Source organism: Pan troglodytes, chromosome 1 (genome assembly GCF_028858775.2).
Source record: "Pan troglodytes isolate AG18354 chromosome 1, NHGRI_mPanTro3-v2.0_pri, whole genome shotgun sequence".
Lineage (NCBI taxonomy): Eukaryota > Metazoa > Chordata > Mammalia > Primates > Hominidae > Pan > Pan troglodytes.
Window position 1 is genome coordinate 5,843,118 of NC_072398.2, and position 24,013 is coordinate 5,867,130.

The window sequence follows — 24,013 nt, forward strand, 5'->3', positions numbered from 1 at the left end:
TTTAGGGTACATGTGCACATTGTGCTTTTTAATGCGCTTAGAAAGCAAAAATTCTAGTGTGTTTCAACATACCTTCTAGATAAAAACTACTAGACTTGCAATACATTTTGTCCTTGCATTCATTATTACTAATTTACTGAAAATGCTATAGATTCCTAATGAATAGTGTTGCTTGCTCTCAGTTATTAAATTTTTTAAAAAATTAATTACAAATTTCACATTAATAATAATTGACTTCCACTGAACAAACATTTATTGTTAATTAAGACGTAAATGGTCATGTGTGAAATACAATGATAGATGTCACAGACCTGATTTCAAGGTCTTCTGGTGGAGAAAACTGTGTAAACAACTACCAAAATTATACACCACATCAATAGGAATACAGAGGAAAAAGAAGTTAATTCAAACAAGAAGGGGCTGGGGAAAACTTCAGGAAGACTGCCACTTGAGTTGAGCCTCATAGATTGAACAGATACTTCATAGATTATTTCAAGGCAGAAAAATACAGCATGAGCAAATCAATGAAAATGGCCAACTGCAGGTCATGTTCTGGAAACAGTGAAGGTGACATGAAAGAGTAGAGTGAAAGAGAAGACTAGCAAAGTTAGAATGGGGCCAGATTTGTCTTTTATTCTACTGCAAGAGGGGAGCTACCTAAACAGGGAGATTTATAACTCAGGAACTATAAATGTTATGAGAGCACTGTGAAAAGTATGCTGGAATTAGATGAAATTTGAGGGAAACCAATTAGAAAGCTATTGTAATTGTCTGCATACTTGGTATAAGAATACGTGAAGTATACCACTGGACACGGTGGCTCACACCTGTAATCCCAGCACTTTGGGGGGCTAAGGAGGGAGAATCAGTTGAGCTCAGGAGTGCAAGGCTGTAGTGAGATATGACTGCACCACCGAGCCTGGGTGACAGAGTGAGGCCCTGTCTCTGAAAAAAAAAAAAAAAAAAAAAAAGCATGTGAAGATGTGAAGACTTGAACCAGGGCAGTGGTATAAGAATGAAAAGGTAGGCATAGTTAAATAGAAATTTGACTCTGAAGAGAGAGAGAAAGACCTTGGGAACTGATGGAATGTCAAGAGCAAGCATAGGGAAGAACCGAGATGTTTTAAAGAATGCAAGCCAGGACTGCGGTGAAGATGGTGATGCCTTTGTTTGAAGACGATCATAGAGAAAATGGTAGAAAGAAAAGGAGTGGTAGATGGGAAGGCGGAGCCAATGAACGGTTTGGTTGTGTAGAGTTTCAGACGCCAGCAGTGTATCATCCATAAAAAAAGATCTAGTAGCAGCAAAACACGTAGGGCTGGGGCTCAGGAGAGCAGTTAAAGCTAAAGGCATAATGTGGGCGTATTCACTGGTAATATTTGGCCACGTGAGGAGAAATGAATCCCAGGAAGTCCAGGCAACATGGGAGGAGGGCTGGGAACTAACTCTGAGGAACGTCCACACTTAAGACTTGTGGAAACCAAGAAACAAGTTAAAAGAGACTTAAGAGTAGACAAGAATGGTACAATGTGGACCCATGAGAGTAATATATCAGCTAAATCAAGGGAAAGAGATGGTATGTTATGATAGGCCAGTTAACAGGGTTCCAAATCTATAGAGTTTAAGTCCAATGAGGACTGAGATGAGGTCACTGGGTTTGGTAATCAGGAAGTGACCAGTGATCATGAAGCGAGCACTTCAGTAACATAAAATCAGGCTACAGTTTGTTCAAAGCCTGGCTGCGATGCACTCAGAAGTGAAAGGAAAGCTACCAGGGTGGACAACTGTTGTGAGATGTCTGCCAGGGAAATGAGGAATGGACGGTAATAAACGGAGTGAAAGATGATCACAGGAAAGCTGCTTTTTGTTTACTTAAACAAAGGCTGTGGGCAGGATGAGGGGGAAAAACAGTGGAGAGAAAAGGACAAAGGATGCAAGAAAAATGTGATGACATAGAAGTGGGAGACATCAAAAACAGGGAGAAAGATGTTCATCTTGGGAAATAAGAGGGCCAGAAAAGAAAGGAGAAATAAGGAGAGGAGACATTCGAGGGATGAGAAGATGCTGAGGAGGCTCTTGTCAGTTGGTCCTAATCTTAGTAAAGTGAGAAGTAGGTCATCCGAAGAAAGTGAGGTGCCAGCAGTGGAGTTGGAAAAGTGAGGAAAGTGGAGTTCCTGGCTAGAGTATATAAGGTCTTCAACTGCAGAGAAAAGAATTGTTCAACAGTACCTACAACCACTGAAGGTGACTAGTATTACTCTTCAGTGGAACTCATTAAGTGGCTTTTTTTTTTTTTTAAGATGGAGTCTCACTCTGCTGCCAGGCTGGAGTGCAGTGGCGTGATCTCAGCTCACTGCAACCTCTGCCTCCCAGGTTCAAGCGATTCTCCTGCCTCAGCCTCCCGAGTAGCTGGGACTACAGGTGCACACCACCATGCCCAGTTAATTTTTGTATTTTTAGTAGAGACGGGGTCTCACCACGTTGGCCAGGATGGTCTCAATCTCTTGACCTCGTGATCTGCCTGCCTCAGCCTCCCAAAGTGCTGAGATTACAGGCGTGAGCCACTGTGCCCCGCTATTAAGTGGCTTTGTTAAATGACTTCCTTTAGCAATGCTTGGGAGGCTCGAACTAGCCATTAAAAAAAAAAAAAAAGTGTGATTGGGCCTAATTTTCACTGGGTACTTTTGCTGGCAAAGTAGGTAAGCTGGAAAGATAAGAATAAAGGAACTGTAGAGTGCTAGTGAGAACTGAGTTGCAATTTCCTTCCTCAGTGGATATTTACTGAGTACCTATTTATTATGTGTTGAGATCTACGCAAGATGCTATGGATTTAACAGTGATCAGGGTGGAGAAATTCCGTAACACCAGAGATTTTGTAACCAAGGGACTAGTGCAGACTGATTAACCATTGTTTAAGTTGTTACAGATAGCACTGAGCCAAAATTGCAAGTCATGTAGTCCAGGCATGTGCAATGGGAAAAAGCTTTAACCTCCTAATTGTTTTTACTTTATTTTTAATTTTTTTTGAGTACATAGTAGATGCATATGTTTGTGGGGTACATGAGAGGTTTAACCTCCTCATTGTGATTACCACCACCCTGGCAGACTGGCTGCACTGGTATCACCTGGGGCTACTTAGAAACACCTCTGAAACCAATCTTCCTGATCTTGCCGCAGAACGAGGAGACAGATTTGAGTGTGGCCTCTTGCCTCCTTGCCAGTCAACTTGCAATAAAGCCTTTTCTTTTCTTAAAAGCCAGTGCCATAGCATTGGCTTCTATGTGCATAGGGAAGCAAGCCCTTGGCTTGGTGACAATTTTAAAGTTTAACAGAGATTTCTCAAAGAACTTAATAGAGAGCTACCATTCAACACAGCAATCCCATTCCTGGGTATATACCCAAAGGGATATATATCATTATACCAAAAAGATACATCAACTCAAATGTTCATCACTGCATTATTCACAATAGCAAAAACATAGAGGCCGGGCATGGTGGCTCACGCCAGTAATCCCGGCACTTTGGGAGGCGGAGGCGGGTGGATCACTTGAGGTCAGGAGTTCAATACCAGCCTGGCCAACATGGCAAAACACTGTCTTTACTAAAAACACAAAAATTAGCCAGGCGTGATGGTGCACACCTGTAATCCCAGCTACTCGGGAGGCTGAGACAGAAGAATCACTTGAATCTGGAGGCGGAGGTTACAGTGAACCAAGATCACACCACTGCACTCCAGCTTGGGCGACAGAACAAGATTCTATCTCAAAAAAAAAGACATGGAATCAACTTAGGTGCCCATAAATGGCAGATTGGATAAAGAAAATGTGGTACATATACACCAGGGAATGTATACATCCATAAAAAAGAATGAAATCATGTGCTTTGCAGCAACATAGATGTAGCTGGAAGACATAAGCCTAAGCAAAGTAATGCGGTAACAGGAAACCAAACACCATATGCTCTCATTTATAAATGGGAGCTAAACATTGTGTACACATGGACATAAGCGTGGCAGCAACAGACACTGCAGACAACTTGGGGGAGGAGAGAGGGGGGCATGGGCTGGAAAAGTACCTATGGGGCACTATGCTCAATACCTGGGTCCACCATATGTAACAATCCTACACATGTACCCCTCTTTCGAAAATAAAAGCTGAAATATTTTTTTTTAAGTTTAATGAAGGATACAGACAAACAAGCAATAATAATACATTTTGATAAATGCTATATAAGTAGTGGTTCTCAAATGGGGGTAAATGTGCCCTCCAGAGGACATTTGGCAATGTATGGAGACATCTTCAGTTGTCACAACTTGGGGGAGGAGGGTAAGCTACTAGCATTGAGTAGGTAGAGGCTTCTAAACATCCTACAATGTGCAGAACAGCATTCAAAACAAAGAGTTACATAGCCCAAAATGTCAATAGCACCAAGGTTGAAAAACCCTGCTATAAAGGCATATAAAGGGTACATCGAATCTAGACAGAGGAGATAAGAGGTTTCCTAGAGGGAGTACCATGTAGGCTAAGATAAGTAAGGCTAGAGTAATATACAGGCAGTGGAGCAGAGAAGAATGCACATGGCACATACAAAGACTCAGAGGCTGGAGAGAGGATGGGATAATCAGCAGGGTTATCACCACCACCGCTATTTATTGAGAAAATATTTTGTGCCTGCCTGGGTTTGTATAAGATAACCAATATACATTTTAAAATGCAGTCCTCATTCACAATCCTAGGAGTCACATATTCCTCCATTTTACAGATGAGGAAAAACTGGGGCACAGAGAAGTTAAAGTAACTCATCCAAGGTCACACAGCCAGTGAATGGTGGGGCCAGAAGTTGAATCTAAGTCTGGCTAACTCTAGTAAGCCCATGTTCACCCCCTAAACCCTCCTGCCTTTGATGATAGCTGAGTGTACTGGGAGACAGGGCACGAGAGGAGGAAAGAAGCAGCAGCCTTGGAGGGCAAAAGGGAGTCACATTAGGACAGACCACGGGCATGGGAAAGAATGTGGAGACTGTCTTGAAGGCAGTGAAAATCCACCGAAGAATTTTAAATCAGAGTCACATGATCAAATGTGTCTTTAAGAAAGATCGCTTCTGGCTGCAGTGTAGGGAGTGGAACGAAGGAGGGAGGCAAGCTAGGAAGAAGTGTAATAGATAAATCCAGAGATTACTTAGCTTCCATAAGAAAAGTGTTAATGAGGGAAAGAATTCAAGAAAATGTTAGAAACTCAGATCTGTACTTAGTGACTGGTTAAAAGTTAGGGGTGAAGGACAGGGTGAAATCCAGTTTTCTGATCAGAGCATGTTAGTGAATAAAAAGTGCCATCCAGTAAGAGAATACAGAAGGGGCAGCAGATTTGGGAGAGTGAATATGTGAGTTCAATTTGAGATGGCAAAATTTATATTTAAATGGGAAGAAAAGAAGACCAGCCTGGACACAACAGATAAAATGAGAGATAAAAAGAAAGAATGCTGAAGAACTAGAGGTGAAAATGAAGACATGGAGTAGATTTAACTTTGATAGGGAGGACAGAAGAGCAAAGGCCCTAGTCAGAGAGTGTGGTTTCAGAGAGATCTTAGGGGCATTTCAGTTCATGCAGGACGTTAGCGTAGAAGTAGGAGATATAGTAGAGTTAAGGAAGCTGAAGAGTATTAGTGTTTTGTGTATCAGCAACATGGAAATTCAAACATTTAAGGATGATGAAAGAGATAGAATGAAGAGGAAAAGGGTCAGATGTTAAAACTTTTAAAAAGGGGCCAGGCGTGGTGGCTCACGCCTGTAATCCCAGCACTTTGGGAGGCCAAGATGGGTGCATCACCTGAGCTCAGGAGTTTGAGACCAGCCTGGCCAACATTGTGAAACCCTGTCTCTACTAAAAAAACAAAATTAGCCAGGCATGGTGGCGCATGCCTGTAATCCCAGCTACTTGGGAGGCTGAGGTGGGAGAATCACTTGATTCCAGGAAGCTGAGGTTACAGTGAGCTGAGACTGCACCATTGCACTCCAGCCTGGGCAACAAGAATGAAACTCTGTCTCAAAAAAATGATAATAAAAATAAAAATAAAATAAAATAGAAAGGGTCAAAGAGCACCTTCTCAATTGAGAGATTTTATTGATTAGGGAGAAGAGAGACAACACTGATTTCAAAGAGGAGTGTGATATGGTTTGGATACCTGTCCTCTCCAAATCTCTCATGTTGAAATGTGACTTCCAGTGTTGGAGGTGGGGCCTGGTGGGAGGTGTTTGGGTCATGGGGGTGGATCCCTCATGAATGGCTTGGTGCCCTATTAGTTATCCTGAGGTCTGATTGTTAGAAAGAGCCTGGCCCCTCTCCTCCTCGCTCAGTCCTGCTCCCTTGTGAGGCTTGCTCCCCTCTGCCTGCTGTCAGAGTGAAATCTTCCTGAGGCCTTACCAGAAGCATATGTTGGCACCATGCTTTGTATGCAGACTGCACAACATGAGCCAAAATAAACCACTTACTTCTCTTTATAAATTACCAATCTCTGCTCTTTCTTTATAGCAATGCAAAACAGATTAACACAGAGCAGTAGCTTAATTTCAAAGAGGAATAGGACCTGAGAGTAAGTGCCAAAACAAAGCCCTGGAAATGGCAGTCAGGAGTGAAGTAACTGCGATTTCCTCCATCACACCCACCTGAGACGACTTGACTGACACAAGGGCCTTCACTGAAGGTTTTGAAAGTCATGGCATCGAGGGACAGCTAGAGCTCACAACAAATGAAGAAACAGGAGAGTCTGAGGAAACAGTATGTTGGGGAGTTTGGTCATAACTGAACCTAAGTTTCAGAAGGCATGAGGGTCAAACGGGAAGAGTTATGGATGAACTGGATAAAGACAAATGGACATAGCAATGGCTGACAAGAGGCTTAATGCAGAATTGAATAGCCCTAATTTTTTTTTAACTTTTATTTTAGGTTTGGGGGTACATGTGAAGGTTTGTTACATAGGCAAACTCATGTCACGGGGTTTTGTTATACAGATTATTTTATCACCCAGGTATTAAGCCCAGTACCCAATGGTGATCTCTTCTGCTCCTCTCCCTCCTCCCACCCTATATCCTCAAGGAGATGCCACTGTCTGTGGTTTCCTACTTTGTGCTCGTAAGTTCTTATCATTTAGCTCCCACTTATAAGTAAGAATATGTAGTATTTGGCTTTCTGTTCCTGCGTTAGTTTGCTAAGGATAACTGTCTCCGGCTCCATGCATGTTCCTGCAAAAGATCTGATCTCACTCTTTTTATGGCTGCATACTATTCCATGGTGTCCATGTTCCATATTTTCTTTATACAATCTGTCAGTGATGAACATTTAGATTGATTCCGTCAATTTCGGTTGATTCCATCAATTCCATCATTTACGTTTGCTATTGTGAAGGGTGCTGCAATGACCATTCACATGCATGTGTCTTTGCAGCAGAATGATTTATATTCCTCTGGGCATATACTCAGTAATGTAGCCCTAATATTTTAATAAAACACCGAGATTCGTATATGGTTTAGACCAGTGCTATCCAACAAAACTTTTCATGATAATGAAAATGCTCTATATCTGCACTGTCCAATATTTGCTACATGTGGCCATTAAGAACTTGAATTGTATGCTAGTGTGTCTAGGGAAAATACATGCAACTTTAACGGATTACGGTGTGGCCCCCAAACACAGTAATGAATCAACAGTAACCTCCTATTCTTCAAAGTGCCTATAACACCGTCTGATCACTAAGTATAAACTGTTATTCTCATTAAGTATGTTTGAGTTACCTTACAGTAAGTCCAGACTCAAAGATGCTACTAAGACCGGGCGCAGTGGCTCACGCCTATAATCTCAGCACTTTGGGAGGACGAGGTGGGCAGATCACCTGAGGTCATGAGTTCCAGACCAGCCTGGCTAACACGGTGAAACCCCATCTCTGCTAAAAATACAAAAATTAGCTGGGCATGATGGCCCGTGTCTGTAATCCCAGCTACTTGGGAGGCTGAGGCAGGAGAATCACTTGAACCCAGGAGGAAGAGGTTGCTGTGAGCCGAAATCGTGCCATTGCACTCCAGCCTGGGCGACAGGGCAAGACTCTGTCTCAAAAAAAAAAAAAAAAAAAGCTACTAAATATGTATATATTATTGTCTTTGGTATATTTGGATTTTCTCAAAAATTTCCAATTATTGAGGAAAAACATTTGTCTTTAGTCATATACGAACATATACAAACTAATGCCTGGGTGTTAAGATTTTTGCAGCATTGCAAATTATCAGCAAATAAAAAGATTAAGCATATAGGTCTCTCAAAGTATTATACTGTACTACAGTCTCTGAACAGTGATACAACAACAGTATTTGCAGAGGAGTAAGAATTCTCCAAATAGCAAATTTGTTTAATTCAGAAAAGTCAACATTAACAGATTGATAATTCACTTTGTGTGTTTGAAAAACAGAGTTTAGTTATAGAAGAATAACAAAATAAATACTCAGAAGAAAAAAGAAAAAAAAAAAGAAGGACACTTTTATTTGCATCTTATTAGACTTGCCTTGGTTTTTTCAAAATTGGCTTCCTCGGATATTTGCAAAACTTGTTTCACCTGTTCATAAGCACTTGCTTCTCTTTGCTGCGTATCTGCCAAGCTGCTCCTTACGGAAACTAGTGCAGACATCAAGTCATCTCTTTCTCTGTCAGCACAAAAAGAACATTCAAAACAAGAAATGATCAAACGATCCTGTCCTCATAAGTCAGGGAGAGAAAAGCATTAATATGTATTAGAAGAGCCAGGGTAGGCCGGCTGAGCACATATGAAATAAAGCACACCCCAGAGAAAGACCCTCTGTCCTCACTTGGCGAGCGGCGGGCGGAGCAGCCAGAAAGGCTAAGAGCCTTCGTGGCAGGACGGCATCTGTGCGGGACAATCATCTATTGTGGAGAGGGCTGCAGGGGAAAGCCCAGAGAAGAGCAAATTAGTTTTTTAAAAGTGAGGGGAGGTGCTGAAAAGGAAAAATGCAGCAAAGTAGGGAAGGTACGAATTGTAAATCAAGGTAGCCGTCAACGTTTTAAGGAAGGACTGAGGCTTTGTCCATGCAGCAGATTCTCCTCTCATTTACTTGAACAAATATATGTCCTTTCCTTTTTATCTTTCTCCACAATCCTCTTTTTTGCACTTCTCTTTCAATTACATTCTTTCAGTGACTTATGAACACTTGTTGTTGTTCAATGATTAGTACTGTTGAACTCCTCCAATCTCCTGGCTATGCATATAACATTCACGATTTAACACAATCTTATCCCACTGGGTTTGATCATTGCCAAGACCCACCCTTCTTCAGCAATTCTCAGAACTACTACTCTATCCTAAGCTGTTTATTGGGAGTAGAAGTGAACCAAATGCCAAAATGCTCTGGCATGTAAAATAGCAAGGATACAATCTCATTGATTAAATAAGTCCCATATAAAATATTCTAGGATATTTGCAATTTATCAACTGAATAAAAATATCCAGTAGACAAAGAGAAAGTGAGGCAGGAAACTTTCAAGACACAAAAAGCAAAAAATGTATGCTGGGCTGTTACATATGGTATTCCCTGTTTTGTTAAAGAGTTGAAGACTAAACCACGGTTTCAAATTCAGTTGAAATAAATGCTTGCAGTTTCCTTTTCATTGCCCAGGTCTAAACTATGAGAAAAGGGCCAACTATGATTTTGTTTTTAATTAGCAAGTTTTAAAGAGTCATAGTAAGTAGAGGATTATAAACTCTGCTTGAATTACTTTCAGAATTAACCAATGATTCAATTTAAAACATCTCTTAAAGGTAAAATAAACTATTTGTGGTATTTGGAAAGCAGCCACATTTGAAGAAACATGTAATACTGAACAAAGTTACAATTATTAGCAGTTTCATAAAAGCCCTTTTTGTTTAAAAAAGAATAAGTTGCTGCAAATATAAAACTCATGGAAGCAGAATGATCTTCACTTTAGAATTTCCTGATTTGTTTTAAATTGATAAAAATAATTTTTCTTCCAAGGAAATGAAAAAAGAAGTAAATTGTTTTAATCGAATATAACCAAACACAATTACTATGTTAAAAAGTGGAAGAATCAAGGCAAGATTAAATTATCCTAGTTAAGTAAAAAAATAAACACCAGCAAAATTGAATATGTGTCTATTTGCATTTCCATAAAAGTTCTATAACGTAAAAGGGGTCTAGCTTTATCAAGGATATGCAATCCAGTTAGGATCTATGATTCTAAAAGAAAAGAAAAATTCACTCTTTAAGGACAGCAAGTCAATATAGGCATCTTACAGTCACCTTTCTTAAATCACTAAGACTTAATGAAGAGCAAAAGTAACTATTCAATGAGATTCTTATCTGTTCCTGATACCATGCAGTCACCAAAGCCAAAGTTCCAAGGAAAAAGAATGAACAAAAAAGGCCAGGCGCAGTGGCTCACGCCTGTAATTCCAACACTTTGGGAGGCCAAGGTGGGCGGATCACTTGAGGTCAGGAGTTCCAGACCAGCCTGACCAACATGCTGAAACTCTGTCTCTATTAAAAATACAAAAATTAGCTGGGTGTGGTAGTGCACACCTGTGGTCCCAGCTACTTGGGAGGCCGAGGCACAAGAATTGCTTGAACCTGGGAGGTGGAAGTTGCAGTGAGCTGAGATCGTGCCACTGCACTCTAGCCTAGGTGACAGAGCAAGACTCCATCTCAAAAAAGAATGATCAAAAAAGCTCAGTGTTTATAAGTATGCAAACAGACAGATCCACAACAGGATAAAAATCTAACAAACTTGCTGCTTATGGGAAACTTATGTTTAATAGACTTTATCTCTTTTCAGAATATCCTCTTGTCAAGAGTAGTGTTTGTCACACAGTAGATGCTCAACAGAATAAACAACAAGAAAACAAATAAATGAATAGAGTCTGCTATAGGATGGTGTCAAAAGAGGTGAGGTAAAGCTCCCTCTCAGTTCTAATATTTCATGATCTAAACTGAAAACATTACCTATTTTGAATTAGAAACTAGAGTTCAGTCGTTCTGGTTCAAAAGTGTTTCAGAATATTAACTCACCAAATTTAGACTATGGAACCACAGAAAATTATCAAAGATAAAACTCCAATATACAGATGTCTTGTTAGGCCCATCATTCAACAGTGAGACCACAAAATGATGACACTCAAACTCCATGTAACCACTGGGCTGACACACTCCTCCTTTCTGTAAGGCAAATGCAACGCATGCTTCAAGGTAGCTTTGAGCCCACCTGGGAAGCTTGCAGGTAGGTAGTCATTTTGGCAATTTAGGATTATCTACTCATTCACTCAGGTGTTACTAAATCTTGGTTTTGGTTTGGTTTTGTTTCGACTCAGCCAGTCCACATAACAAATAGCAGCAAGCAACCCCACAAATAATTTTTTTAGAAAGAGCCCTGGGCTGGCAGTTCCCTCTCCTCAACACAAGGCCTTGCTTCCTACTCCATTCCTGTGGCCATCTGGCTTCATCTTGTCTGAGCTTTCATTTTTTAGCCCACTTATCCCCTGGGACTAACAGTGCTACTTATATAATCTGCCTTTCAGAAACAGCCGATTCCAGCCACCCAGGGTAACTGCCCAGTTAGCTACAGTCCTGCTCTAGATCCCGCAGTCCACAGGTCCAGCCCAGAGCCACACCTGAATGAGGCTCTCACAATGGGAAGCTGTACAGACACATGTGGCATATCAATGTGAGAGTAAAAGGGCAGTTCTCCAAATTACCATCCTCCATGGCAAATGTTCTGTGAGTGCTTGGAAACACCATGTGAATGTGTTGATGAATGTAATCAAGGAGCTTCTTGACGCAAAGCCAGCAACACTGTGTTAACCCTGCAACGTTCCATGATCCAGATGAAAGAGCAGCTGAGGCAGAAAGATGACGTAAAGATCATGAGTGTTCTGGGGTGAAAAGCATGTACTTACACGCACTAATGAGCATGTAATATTTAAGAAACTTAGCGCAGCAATCAGGGCCAAAAGGACTGAGAAAGTCCCTTAACAATCTCAGCCAAGTGTTTAAGCAAAAGAGTTGGTCTAATGTATATGCATGAGCTCCACCTTGAAATGTGGAGTGGCCAAGAAATGTCTTATAATTTCTAAATTACTCCAGTTATTATTAATTTTAAGCATTATTAGGCATCACTAATAAGTGTTACTACACCGTTTTTAAAAAGAAAGTCTAGAAGGCTGACTACAACATTTCTTTGTTCCTCATTTCTGGGAAGTTCCTGCTGTAGTCTTTTAAAGCCAGCTATGCAGAGCAGGCCAATGATCCACTCCAAAATCACAAGCTGGACTAAAGCCCCAGAAAAGTACCCTTGGAATCATTTCTTTTTTTTGAAAAGTATAGTGAAACTTCTCCAAGGTACTGTGAGCTACAGAAAGGAATTTAAGCAGTTCCATCTTGGTTACCATGTGAAGGTACTTTGATCATTAAGCAAGAAAAAGAGGTTACTGTTACTCTTACCTCCCTTATGGCATAAAGAGGCCAAGTGAAAGGCGAAAGGTCAGAAACAATATGAAGACTTCAAATCAACATAAAAAATATATCCAATGTCATCAACAGTTGTTAAGTATATTCTCCAAAAAGTCCTTGAGTCCTAAGAAACCACCAGAAACATATGGGTGGCCTGCTCTCCAAGTCATGCCTGATCCCCTCCTTGTCAACTGTACAAGCCATTCTTTTTTTTTTTTTTTTTTTTTTTTTTGGAGACAGGGTCTTCCTCTGTTGCCCAGGCTGGAGTGCAGTGGCGCAATCTTGGCTCACTGCAACCTCCGCCTCCCAGGTTCAAGCAATTCTCCTGCCTCAGTCTCCCAGGTAACTGGGATTACAGGCGTGCACCACCACATCCAGCTATTTTTGTATTTTTAGTAGAGATGGGGTTTCACCATGATGGCCAGGCTAGTCTCAAACTCCTGATCTCAAGTGATCCACCTGCCTCAGCCTCCCAAAGTGCTGGGATTACAGGTGTGAGCCACCATGCCCCGGCCATCAAGCCATTCTTGTTTCATGAATATATATTCAAAATAGTAAATGCTAAAGGATGCAACAAAGGAGCTGAAAGCTGCTGTCACAATACCACATTTACAAGGAAACTTTTGATTTATCATATTTAAGGTATCATTTTTAAACATTCCATGTTAAAGTCATTCAGGTAATATGATAACAGCTTATGGAGGGGTCAGGCTTCTAACTGTACATAAAACTACAAATCCAAACCCAAAAGGTGCTGGACACTCTTCAAAGTTAGCATAGCACTCAATATTCAGCACTCTGCATTAGTTAAGTTAGGCCAAGAGAATGATACAGAAGAAGAATTCATTGACAATAAAAGCAGAATCCGTTCAGTGTTAATAGGTTTAATATCCTTTCTGTCATTAATGCAGAACATGAGACAATGATATGCTGACAAGGCAGAAAATTGAACTAAGTAGGTTGACATTTACTTTAAGAGGCTAAGAGCTCAAATTTAGGATAGAGACAAAGGAATACATAACTGATCAAGAATCTTAATTTCTGAATGACTGCCAGGCTTGGAAGTAACCGAAACATTATAGCTTCCTTTAAAAATATTTTTTCATAATCTAGAGGGATAATATAAAAGACAACATAATAACTTGTTATTTGTTGGCTGAGTTTTTTTTTTTTAATTTTTAAATTTTTTGTAAAGACAGCGTTTCCCTATGTTGCCCAGACTGGTCTCAAACTCCTGGCCTCAAGTGATCCTCCTGCATCAGGCTCCCAAACTGCTGGGATTACAGGCATGAGCCACTGTGCCTGGCTTACTAGTTTTGCTAGACTACCTAGTTTTAAGCTCTGCCTCTTTTTATGTGCAACTTTTAATATGCTTTCCTCTTTCTAAAATTAATTTTTAAACTATATTCTCCTTGCAAAATTAGTTACCAATATTGTTAAAGGTCTATTTGACACCCTTTCAATTTCATTGCCTTCGTCCACCTCTCTAGTGGTTATCTCTGTTAAATATTTGGTGTTTACTCTTTCAAATATTTTTCTGTGCATATCTATGAATCTTGAAGGGGAAAAATGTAGTATGGTTGTATATGGACTTAAAAAATACGAAAGGTTTCATACTAGATGTATCTTTAGCCATTTTGTTTTGTTTTCTTGCAACAATATATTTTGGAGATGGTCCAACATTAATACACATAGAACTACTTCCGTTTTTCATACTATGCACAAAATGTCATAGTTTATCTAAACCATGTTTAGTTACTCTCCTTTGAACGATATTTAGGTTGTTCACATAATTATAAACAATGCTGCAAAAAGCATTCCCTATACATACCCCATTATGCATGTACTTGAGTATTTTTCTTGAGGGTAGATTTTGAAAAGTGAAATGCACAATTTGAATATGAATGGACAGGACTAATTTACTTCCAAAGTATTTCCACCAATTTATGAACCCACCAGCAGAGTGAAAATACTTGTGTACTCATGACCTCTCCAACTCTTGAAATTATCAATCTTGTTCTATTTTGTCAGTCTGATGGGTTGTTCTTTAATTTTTTTATTGTATTTCCTCAAATACTAATAGAATGAATACATTTTCATATGCTGACATCTTCCTCTTTTATTGCTCACTGATTTCTATTCTTTACCTACTTTGCAACTAGGCAGCTTGTCCTTTTTGTTTGTTTCAAAGGAAATTTATTCTATTGGTCTTTTGTCATGTATAGTGCAAATATTTTTTCTCAGCCTTTTAACTGAATATGTAATGTTTTATTGTAAGGGAATTTATTTTTTAATAGAAACAAATGTATCTTTTTTTCCCTTATGACTTCCACTTTTCACGTCATCCTTAGGACTATAACCCACAACTATAAGATATTTTTTATATTTATTTCTAATGCTTTTATAGTCTGAATTGTATCTGAACCTTTAAACTACCATGAATTTATTTTTGTAAGGTACAGTTCTGTTCTTGTTTTTCAAATATAAACAGGCAAATTTTTAACTTCTCTGAACCCCAATTTCCCTAGCTATAAAACGGGGGTAATAATATGTACCTCATGAATGCTTGAAGATTTTTTAAAATGATGTTCTTAAATTGCCTAGCACAGTCATTGACATATAATAAATGTTTACTACATTTGTTAGTTGTATCTGAAAATAGTTAATACATATTTAATAGTTATATTGAGACTATATGAATAAATTAACAACATATTGAATACTTAAAATACTTAACAAAAACAGAACCAAGCAGTATAGATCATAAAAACTACCAGTCGGGCCGGGCGTGGTGGCTCACACTTGTAATTCCAGCACTTTGGGAGGCCAAGGCGGGTGGATCATGAGGTCAAGAGATCGAGACCATCCTGGCCAACATGGTAAAATCCCGTCTTTACTAAAAATACAAAAATTAGCCAGGCATGGTTGTGGGCGCCTATAGTCCCAGCTACTCAGGAGGCTGAGGCAGGAAAATCACTTGAACCCGAGAAGCAGAGGTTGCAGAGAGCCAAGATTGCGCCACTGCACTCCAGCCTGGCAACAGAGAGAGACTCCGTCTCAAAAATCAAAAACAAAACAAACAAACATAAAAAACTACCAGTCAGTCCACACTGGAAATTCTGTGTTCATATAACAATCGGTAGGTTAGGTCAGGTGTGGTGGCTTATGTCTGTAATCCCAGTACTTTGGGAAGCTGAGGTGGGAGGATCACAGGAGTTCAAGAACAGCCTGGGCAACATAGTGAGACCACATCTCTACCAAAAAAAATTTTTTTAATTAGCTGGGTGTGGCGGCACATGTCTGCAGTTACTCAGGAAGCTGAGGCAGGAGGATCGCTTAAGCACAGAAGTTCAAAGTTGCACTGAGCTATGATTGTGCCATTACATTCCAGCCTTGGCAAAGGAGTGAGACCCCAACTCAAAAACAACAGCAACTCACCCCCCACCCGAGCGAGTTAGCCATGTGTGGAAATCACAGCTACAAGACATATTGATCATTCTTGGGAGTATAGAAGGTACAGAATGGTTTTAATATTTATTGAGCATTTACTATATGTCAGGAAGTGTTTTAAGCACTACATAGGTTTTCTCTAGTGACCCCTCAAGGTAACTCTATGAGTTAGGTACTTATGTCACCATTTTAAAGATGAGAAAATTGAGGCACAAAAAGGTTAAGTAACTTTTGCAAGGTTCCATGGTAAGTTGGCAGTAGAACCAGAATATGAACCCAAGCAGTCAGTTTCAAAAGCAGTACTTCTGGTCACAGGCTAACCTGCCTTAGTAAAATCCCAAAAAGGTCTTAAATCTGAAGAAGCAGGTATTTTCCTCCAAGCAACAGAAGATGCCAGGCTCAGAGAAGAAAAGGAATTTGTTGAAGGTCAGGACATGGAGCAAAATCGGTCTGACCTTAATGACCACAGAAGAAAGGAACCTAAGTCAGTTAGGACAAAATGGGGCAGAGCTGATGAGAGACTTCTTCTAAAAGGAAGTGATCTGGGGTTATTTAAGTGAGCACAACAGATAGAGAGAGGTGACACTGAGCACAAAGCAAAGTAGGGGGCATGGAAGAACATACACTATAAACTGCCACTGGGTTCTATATTACGTAATAATCTCAATTTCCACAGAATAAAATTTTCACAGGAAAAGGCCTCCTCTGGAATAGTGAAAACAACAAAACAGATGTACGAAGAGAATTGTTTCACTCAGCTTAGACGAAAACTTGGACAACACAAAAGGTCATCTGTAACTTGTTCTCAGTTAACCCTCAAATATCAATAGTGGGATACAGTGGGTCCTTATAATATTCCTTACAACAGACACATGATGAAGATGTGGTAATAACTCATTCTACCTGAAGTACAGCAGAAAAATCCAAGATATGGCAAAACCAAAGGAATTTCTATTACACTCAGTTTTGTTAAGAATAGTATTAGATTTGTAATCATAGATTCATAGAACTGGACAGAATCGTAAAGAACTGTCTAGTTCAATTCTCTCACTTGAAGATGGACTGAAACCAAGAGATACTATTATCTGTTCAAAGTGGCATGGTTTCTGTTCAAAGTGACATGGTGACATGGCAGAACCCATCCATTTGTCTTCAAGGAAGCTATAATGAAGGAACCTTTTAAAATCCATTGTATTTGAAGATTAACAACAATCACATGTGACTTAGCATAGGGCTAAAAGAACACAATGCCCCTTTAAAGGCAGAATTTTCCATATTGCCAAAGTCTCCGTGCGCGTAGAAGCATACTTACTTAACCAGTCTTTCGATGGTCTGCATATGAACATTAGTATGGGTTTGGGAAAGAACAGCTTCATGCTGAGCACATTTCAAACAAAGACCACCAACACGGTTACAAGTATTAGCAGCCAGAAGAAATTCTTTATGCTTTAGTTGCTCTTTAAGATCTTCACAAGTTCTCTGATATTCAGCTAAGTCGTTCCTAAAAAGAGGGTGAAAAAATTCTAGAAAATGGCCAGGTAAAATTACATGACTTTAAAATGAATCATCATAATGTTAACTACTACTATCGTTTATGGGCGTTCACCTTATGCTTTAGTTTACATCCAATACCTTATTAATTTTTACCATGACCCTGACACTTTGGTGTGGTGATTCTAATTGACACGTTGAATATATGAGACTTGAATAAATTACATAATTAGCTTCGGTTCTTGTAAGATTTTAATATAGATTAGAATCTGCCTGATACTGGCTCTCTTGTCCCAGAATCCAACCTCCATTAATGTTATATTAACCACAAAACAAAAATAAAACTCCAAATATAAATCCCAAATCATTTTCCTTAAAAAAGGGGTGGGGTAATATAACACAACATACTTGAGGTGAGGAAAATACCCTATTTCAAGCATTAATCTCTTAAAATATTTAGAGTGTCTTAAAAGTTCACATAAAAAAACATGGATTTTTATCCTTGACTAGTTTATTACTGCCCATTTTTCTTCAGGAGGAAAACATTACTGTTAGATAGATAATTATCTAACGACAAACTTCTACAAAGATCTGTTTCAAAAGAAAGTAAGTTACAGAAGGAAGTTACATAGAACTTGCCAGTCATAAGATTTCAGAGGTAGTAGCTATTAGCTGGAAACATACAGGCTGCTAAAGAAAGGGCTGGGGAATGGTGGGGGTGGGGGTGGTGTGGGGGTGGGGGTGGGTGCAGTTTTTGTTTGTTTTTACTTTATCAGCTCACCTCTGGATGAGGTTTTTCTCCAAGGTGACTTTTTAAGGATTAAATGACTGGTACATGGGTTGTATTTTCCTACCTTATCCCAGTAAAGCTGCGCTAAAGTCATCTTGGCAACTGAGCTTCCTTGCCTAGATGGTTCTTTTGTACTTTAAAAAAAAAAAAAAAACTTTCTAGCTGAAAAATGAGACTACTGAAGGCAGGAACTTTATCTCCATCTCTGTCTACTCTCTGTTGTCATTGTCAGAGTCTCCATGCTCAGGGGCTGTGGCCATCTTAACTGGCTCACCGTCACAGAGGAGAAGCCAACAGCCTGGCTGTCAGACAACTGTTGAGATTTTGGGGGCTTTCAAGCAACCCAGGAGAGGCACAAAAGACCCACAGGCAATCTAAGGGTTAAAAAAAAAGTTTGGAATGGCATTCCAAAGTTGAGGGGAAGAAAAATGAGCTGCTTCTACCCTATGCCCAAAATAATAACACCAACATGATAAGTTTTCTTTTTCAATATCATGTAGGGAATGTCTGACTTTCAAAGGCTTTATAAAAAGAACTTGGGAAGCACATTCCAAAGTCAAAGGGTCCCCATTACTAATTTTGGTCAGCTCCAAACTCAAAACACTCAAGTAGATTTTGGTTACTAGAAATGGCAAAAGAGAAAGTTAAAAAGAAAGTTGAAAAGAAGACTGATTTTATTTATTTATGAAAATGCCTCTTTAAATAATCTTAAATTATAGTAAAAGAAAATGAAGAAACAGAAGGATTCAGAGAACAAAGTCTAATTCATTACAAGTTGGTATTTTAATGTAATTGAAGATGAAATATCTGGATTCTGAATGAGACAAAATAAGTCACATTCCCTTAACTACAATGATCTAGAAATACATCACTTTAAAAACTGAAGAATCAAGTCGTAAATAAAATCAAAATAAAATAAAATAGGACAAAAAGCAAGAAAGCAAAAATTAGAGTACTTTTTAAATGTTAACATTTCTTTGTAAAAAAGTAAAAATCTCTAGAGAAATCCTAAAACTAATCAGGGTAATCTATGAAAAACATAAGAACATTTAAAAAATAAACGACCATGTACAGTGAAAGCTATGAGTTCCAGCTCGGTTTTTTTGTTTTTTGTTTTAGATGGAGTCTCCCTCTGTCACCCAGGCTGGAGTGCAGTGGCATGATCTTGGCTCACTGCAACCTCCATCTCCTGGGTTCAAGTGATTCTGCCTCAGCCTCCTGAGTAGTTGGGACTACAGATGTGTGCCACCACACCCAGCTAATTTTTATATTTTTAGTAGAGACAGGGTTTTACCATATTGGCCAGGCTAGTCTCGAACTCTTGACCTCAAATGATCCACCCATCTTGGCTTCCCAAAGTGTTGGGATTACATGCGTGAGCCACCACAGTCAGCTGAGTTCTGGCTCTTGGTATTACTCTAGTTATGTCTCTAGATAGGCTATGGCCTGGAAGATTTTAAAATTTCAAATTGGACTTATTAAAATAAAATTATAAACAATATTTCAAAGTTTATTTGATTTAAAATTACTTCACTACTACTATTTAAAAATAATCTTTAACAACAAAAATATTAATTCCTGCTGTCTTTTTCTACTCATTATACATAAATCACTAATGGTTAATCTATAATATATAGGTCTTACTGGGATCTCTAATAAATAGATTCTATAAAAAGTACATGAATATTCATCATATATACTCAAATTCATCATGTATACAAATACTCAAACTATTCTATTATCATTGCAATTTTAAAATTAGATGAAGACTATCTACAGAGAAAAAATACTAATAATTTGAAAACTAAAGTGCTTTATTTTCATTATTTTACTTGAATATCATAATTTCTATAAGAGCAGTTAGTGATTCTTATTTCTTTTTCTTTTTTTTTTTCTTTTTTGAAATGGAGTCTCACTCTGTTGCCATGTTGGAGTGCAGTGGCGTGGTCTCAGCTTACTGCAACCTCCCCCTCCCGGGTTCAAGCGATTCTCCTGCCTCAGCCTCCCAAGTAGCTGGGACTACAGGCACGTGCCACCAGGCCCAGCTAATTTTTGTATTTTTAGTAGAAACGGGGTTTCACCATGTTGGCCAGGATGGTCTCAATCTCTTGACCTCGTGATTCGCCCGCTTCAGCCTCCCAAAGTGCTGGGATTACAGGCGTGAGCCACCGCGCCCGGCCGTGATTCTTATTTCTACAAGAAAACACAAATATTTTACAACTGATGAAGAAATGGGAATGTGATTTGGAAAAGAACTCAATTTTAGGCCTTTTATCCTTTAATAATCTGAGGAAATTTTTTAAAGTGTATATAAAATGTCATCAAGTAAGTCTGATAATGACTAAAACTAGAAGTTCAGCAAACATTCAAATATATTTTAAGATCATTATGCTTTTGGTATGACTATAAATGGACGATTTCACTTTACCTCAAAAACTTCAATTGGGATTCCTCAATTTCACACTTTTCCTCATAAGTAAGTTTTAGCTTCTCCTATACAAAAGAAAAATAGAAGTACATTTTTCTCTATGTCCTGTATTTTATAAGTAAACTTTAATTTTTAATATTAAACTCAATTTTTTTCTTTTTACCCAACATGGGGGAAACCTGTCTTCTTAGAAAATATTTTCCCTAGTCCACTTGAATTTTTCTATTTTTATTGTGTGAATGCCTGCAAATAACCGCTAAGTCATAAAATTGATTTTCTTTGTCTTTCAAAATTGCATATATCAGGTCTTATCCCTAAAAGTGTGACTCTGGGGAAAAACAGTTATAACCCATAAGGTCCATTAGGGCAAAGATCAAATCTTATTAGAATCCTTCATTGTGGCTGTTGAATATTTGACATATAATAAATATGTGCCAGATGAATGATCAAAAGTAAAGTTTTATATCACATGATAATAGACTAACTCCTACAAGCCTCTGTTGGTATCCAGTTATTCTTTCATTCAACAAATATTTATTGTGTATCTAAGATGAAGGTGGCTTGAACTGCAAGGAACTTATGAAATATCCCAGAAAGGAATAGAAAAATGAAGAATTTCAATTACAGTTGACCCATAAATAACATGGAGGTTAGGGTCATTGACCCCTGTACAGTTGGAAATCCATGTATAACTTTTTTTTTTTTTTTTTGAGACAGAGTCTCACTCTGTCGCCAAGGCTGGAGTGCAGTGGCGCAATCTCAGCTCACTGCAACCACCACATGCTGGATCCAAGCTATTCTTGTGCCTCAGCCACCCAAGTAGCTGGGATTATAGGCATGTGCCACCACGCCCGGCTAATTTTTGTATTTTTAGTAGAGATGGGGTTTCATCATATTGGCTAGGCTGATCTCGAACCCCTGGACTCAAGTGATCTGCCCGCCTCAGCTTCCCAAAGTGCTGGGGTTACAGGCGTGAGCCACTGCGCCTGGCCCCATGTATAACTTTTGACTCCCCCAAAACTTAATTACTAATAGCCTACTATTGACTAGAAGACTTAACAATAATATAAACAATTAACACATATTTTGTATGCTATATGTATTACATACTGTATTATTACAAGAAAGCAATCTAGAGAAAAGATAATGTTATTAGGAAAATCATAAGGAAAAGAAAATAGTATTTTCTACTCATTAAATGCAAGTGGATCATCATAAAGGCCTTCACCCTACCATCTTCACATTGAGTAGGCTGAGTTGGAGGAGGAAAAGGAGGGGCTGGTCTTGTCTTCTCAGGGATGGCAGAGGCAGAAGAGATGGAGGAGTTAGGAGGGAAGGCAGGAGAGGCAGGCATACTTAGTTAACTTTATGGAAACATGTGGTAATTTCTGTCTCACTTTGTTATGCTCTTTAATTTCTCCAAAAATGTTTCTATATGATATCAATCCTTCATTTGCTTTGGTTTCAGTGCCTATATTATAGAAAGGTCCACGTCATAAAAGAAGTCAAAAGCAGTCTTGAATAATCAGAACCCTTCTGCCAGATTATCTCATGTCAATTTGTTTCCTGCACTGCTTCTTCTATGTCTTCTTCCTCATTTTCTGGCACTGGTTCAGGAGCACTCATCTCCATCAAGTCATCTTCTGTTAATTCCTTTGTGTGGTGTCTATTAGCTCTCGAATTTCTCCAAGATCTCTATCTTGAAACCCTTCATTCCCAACCTTTTCCACCACATCCACAATCTCTTTCATGATTTCCTTGATTGACTGTTGTAAATCTTATAAAGTCATGCACCACAATTGGACAAAGTTTTCTCCAGCAGGAATTCATTGTTATGGGTTTGATGACTTTCATGGCTTTTTCTACAACAATAATGGCATTTTCAATGCTGTAATCCTCTCACACTTTCATGATGTTCTTGCTACTGGGGTTCTCTTCCATTGTGTTGAAAATCCTTTCCATAGAGTACCCATGTGTAATAAGCCTTAAAGGTCCTTATGACTGCCTAGATCTTGAGGCTGAATTAGAGACATTGTGTTTGCAGGCAAGGAGACAACTTTGATGCCTTTAGTGTTGAACTCATGGGGTTCTGCGTGGCCAGAGCCATTGTACAATATCAAAAAACTTTAAAAGGCAGTCACTTACTGGCAAGGTACTTCCTAACCTCAGGGACAAAGTATCAATGAAATCAGTGTAGAAAAAGGTTTCTCATTGTCCAGGCCTTCTTGTGGCACAACCAAAAGACTAGCAGTTGGTGTTTATCTTTTCCCTTCAAGTCTCGTGAGTTAGGAGCTTTATAGATAAGGGCAGTCCTGATCCTAAACCTGAGTACATTTGCACGAAACAGTAGAGTTAGCCTATCCCTTCCGGCATCAAATCCTGGTGCTCACTTCTATTCCTTACTAATAAATGTCCTTTGTGACATTTTTTTCCCCCAGAGTAGAGCACTTATATCTGCATTAAAAACCTATTCAGGCAGATATCATTTCTCCTAAATAATTTTCGTCCTTTTTTTTGTTTTGTTTTGTTTTGAGACAGATTCTCACTCTGTCACCCAAGCTCGAATGCACTGGTGCAATCTTGGCTCACTGCAACCTCCACCTCCTGGGTTCAAGTGATTCTCGTGCCTCAGCCTCCCGAGTAGCTGGGATTACAGGCACATGACATCATGCCCAGCTAATTTTTGTATTTTTAGTAGGGACAGGGTTTCTCCATGTTGGCCAAGCTGGTCTTGAACTCCTGACCTCAGGTGATCCGCCCACCTCAGCCTCCCAAAGTGCTGGAATTACAAGTGTGAGCCACCACACCCAGCCTCTCCTAAATAATTTTCATTATGGCATCTTGGAACTTGTCTGCTGCCTCTTGGTCAACAGAAGCTGCTTCTCTTGTTATCTTGACATTGTTAAGGCCAAATCTCTTCCTAAAATTATCAAACCATCCTTTGCTGGCATTAAAATCTCCAGCTTTATATCCTTTACTTTCCTTTTGTTTTAAAAAGTTGTCATAAAATGACTTTTTTTTCTCAAATTATATTAGAGTCTACAGGTATGCTTTTCTTATAGAAATCCTGTACCTATATAAAATCTGCATTTTCCATGACAGATAAAAAGGCATTGTGCAAAAGTACAAAGTTTTGGTGCGTATTGGCATGGCTGCAGTGATGGCTCTACAAATTTCCTTTTCTTTTTGTACAATGGTCCTTATATTGGATTAATTTATCTTGAAATGGGGCAACAGACTTGAAATGGGGATGCAGACTTCAATCTATGGAACATATCAAGCAATGTAACTTTCTCCTGTAATGTCATGAATTTGCTTCATGGGAGCACTTCCAGCA

The 24,013-nt window shown here is 39.1% G+C and overlaps 1 protein-coding gene across 34 annotated transcripts in view; it reads right to left on the minus strand.

Moving 5' to 3' along the window:
• Positions 1-24,013, minus strand: part of SDCCAG8 (SHH signaling and ciliogenesis regulator SDCCAG8) — a 262,440-nt gene that overhangs the window by 192,786 nt on the left and 45,641 nt on the right. For 22 of the 34 annotated variants that reach the window (XR_010156597.1, XR_010156602.1, XR_010156600.1 and 19 more), the window contains 3 exons: positions 20,677-20,741; positions 17,280-17,468; positions 8,548-8,686 (listed from right to left, as the gene is read on the minus strand). The exons of 3 other annotated variants lie outside the window; for them this stretch is intronic. Coding sequence is in view for 27 of the 31 variants with exons in the window: in XM_054674771.2 (XP_054530746.1) it covers positions 8,548-8,686; positions 17,280-17,468; positions 20,677-20,741 (393 nt within the window). In the remaining 4 variants the exon portion in view is untranslated. Of the gene's footprint in view, positions 1-8,547; positions 8,687-17,279; positions 17,469-20,164; positions 20,442-20,676; positions 20,742-24,013 lie in introns of all 34 variants that reach the window. 9 more of the 34 variants (XM_063809628.1, XM_063809633.1, XM_063809634.1 and 6 more) reach the window with 3 other exon arrangements.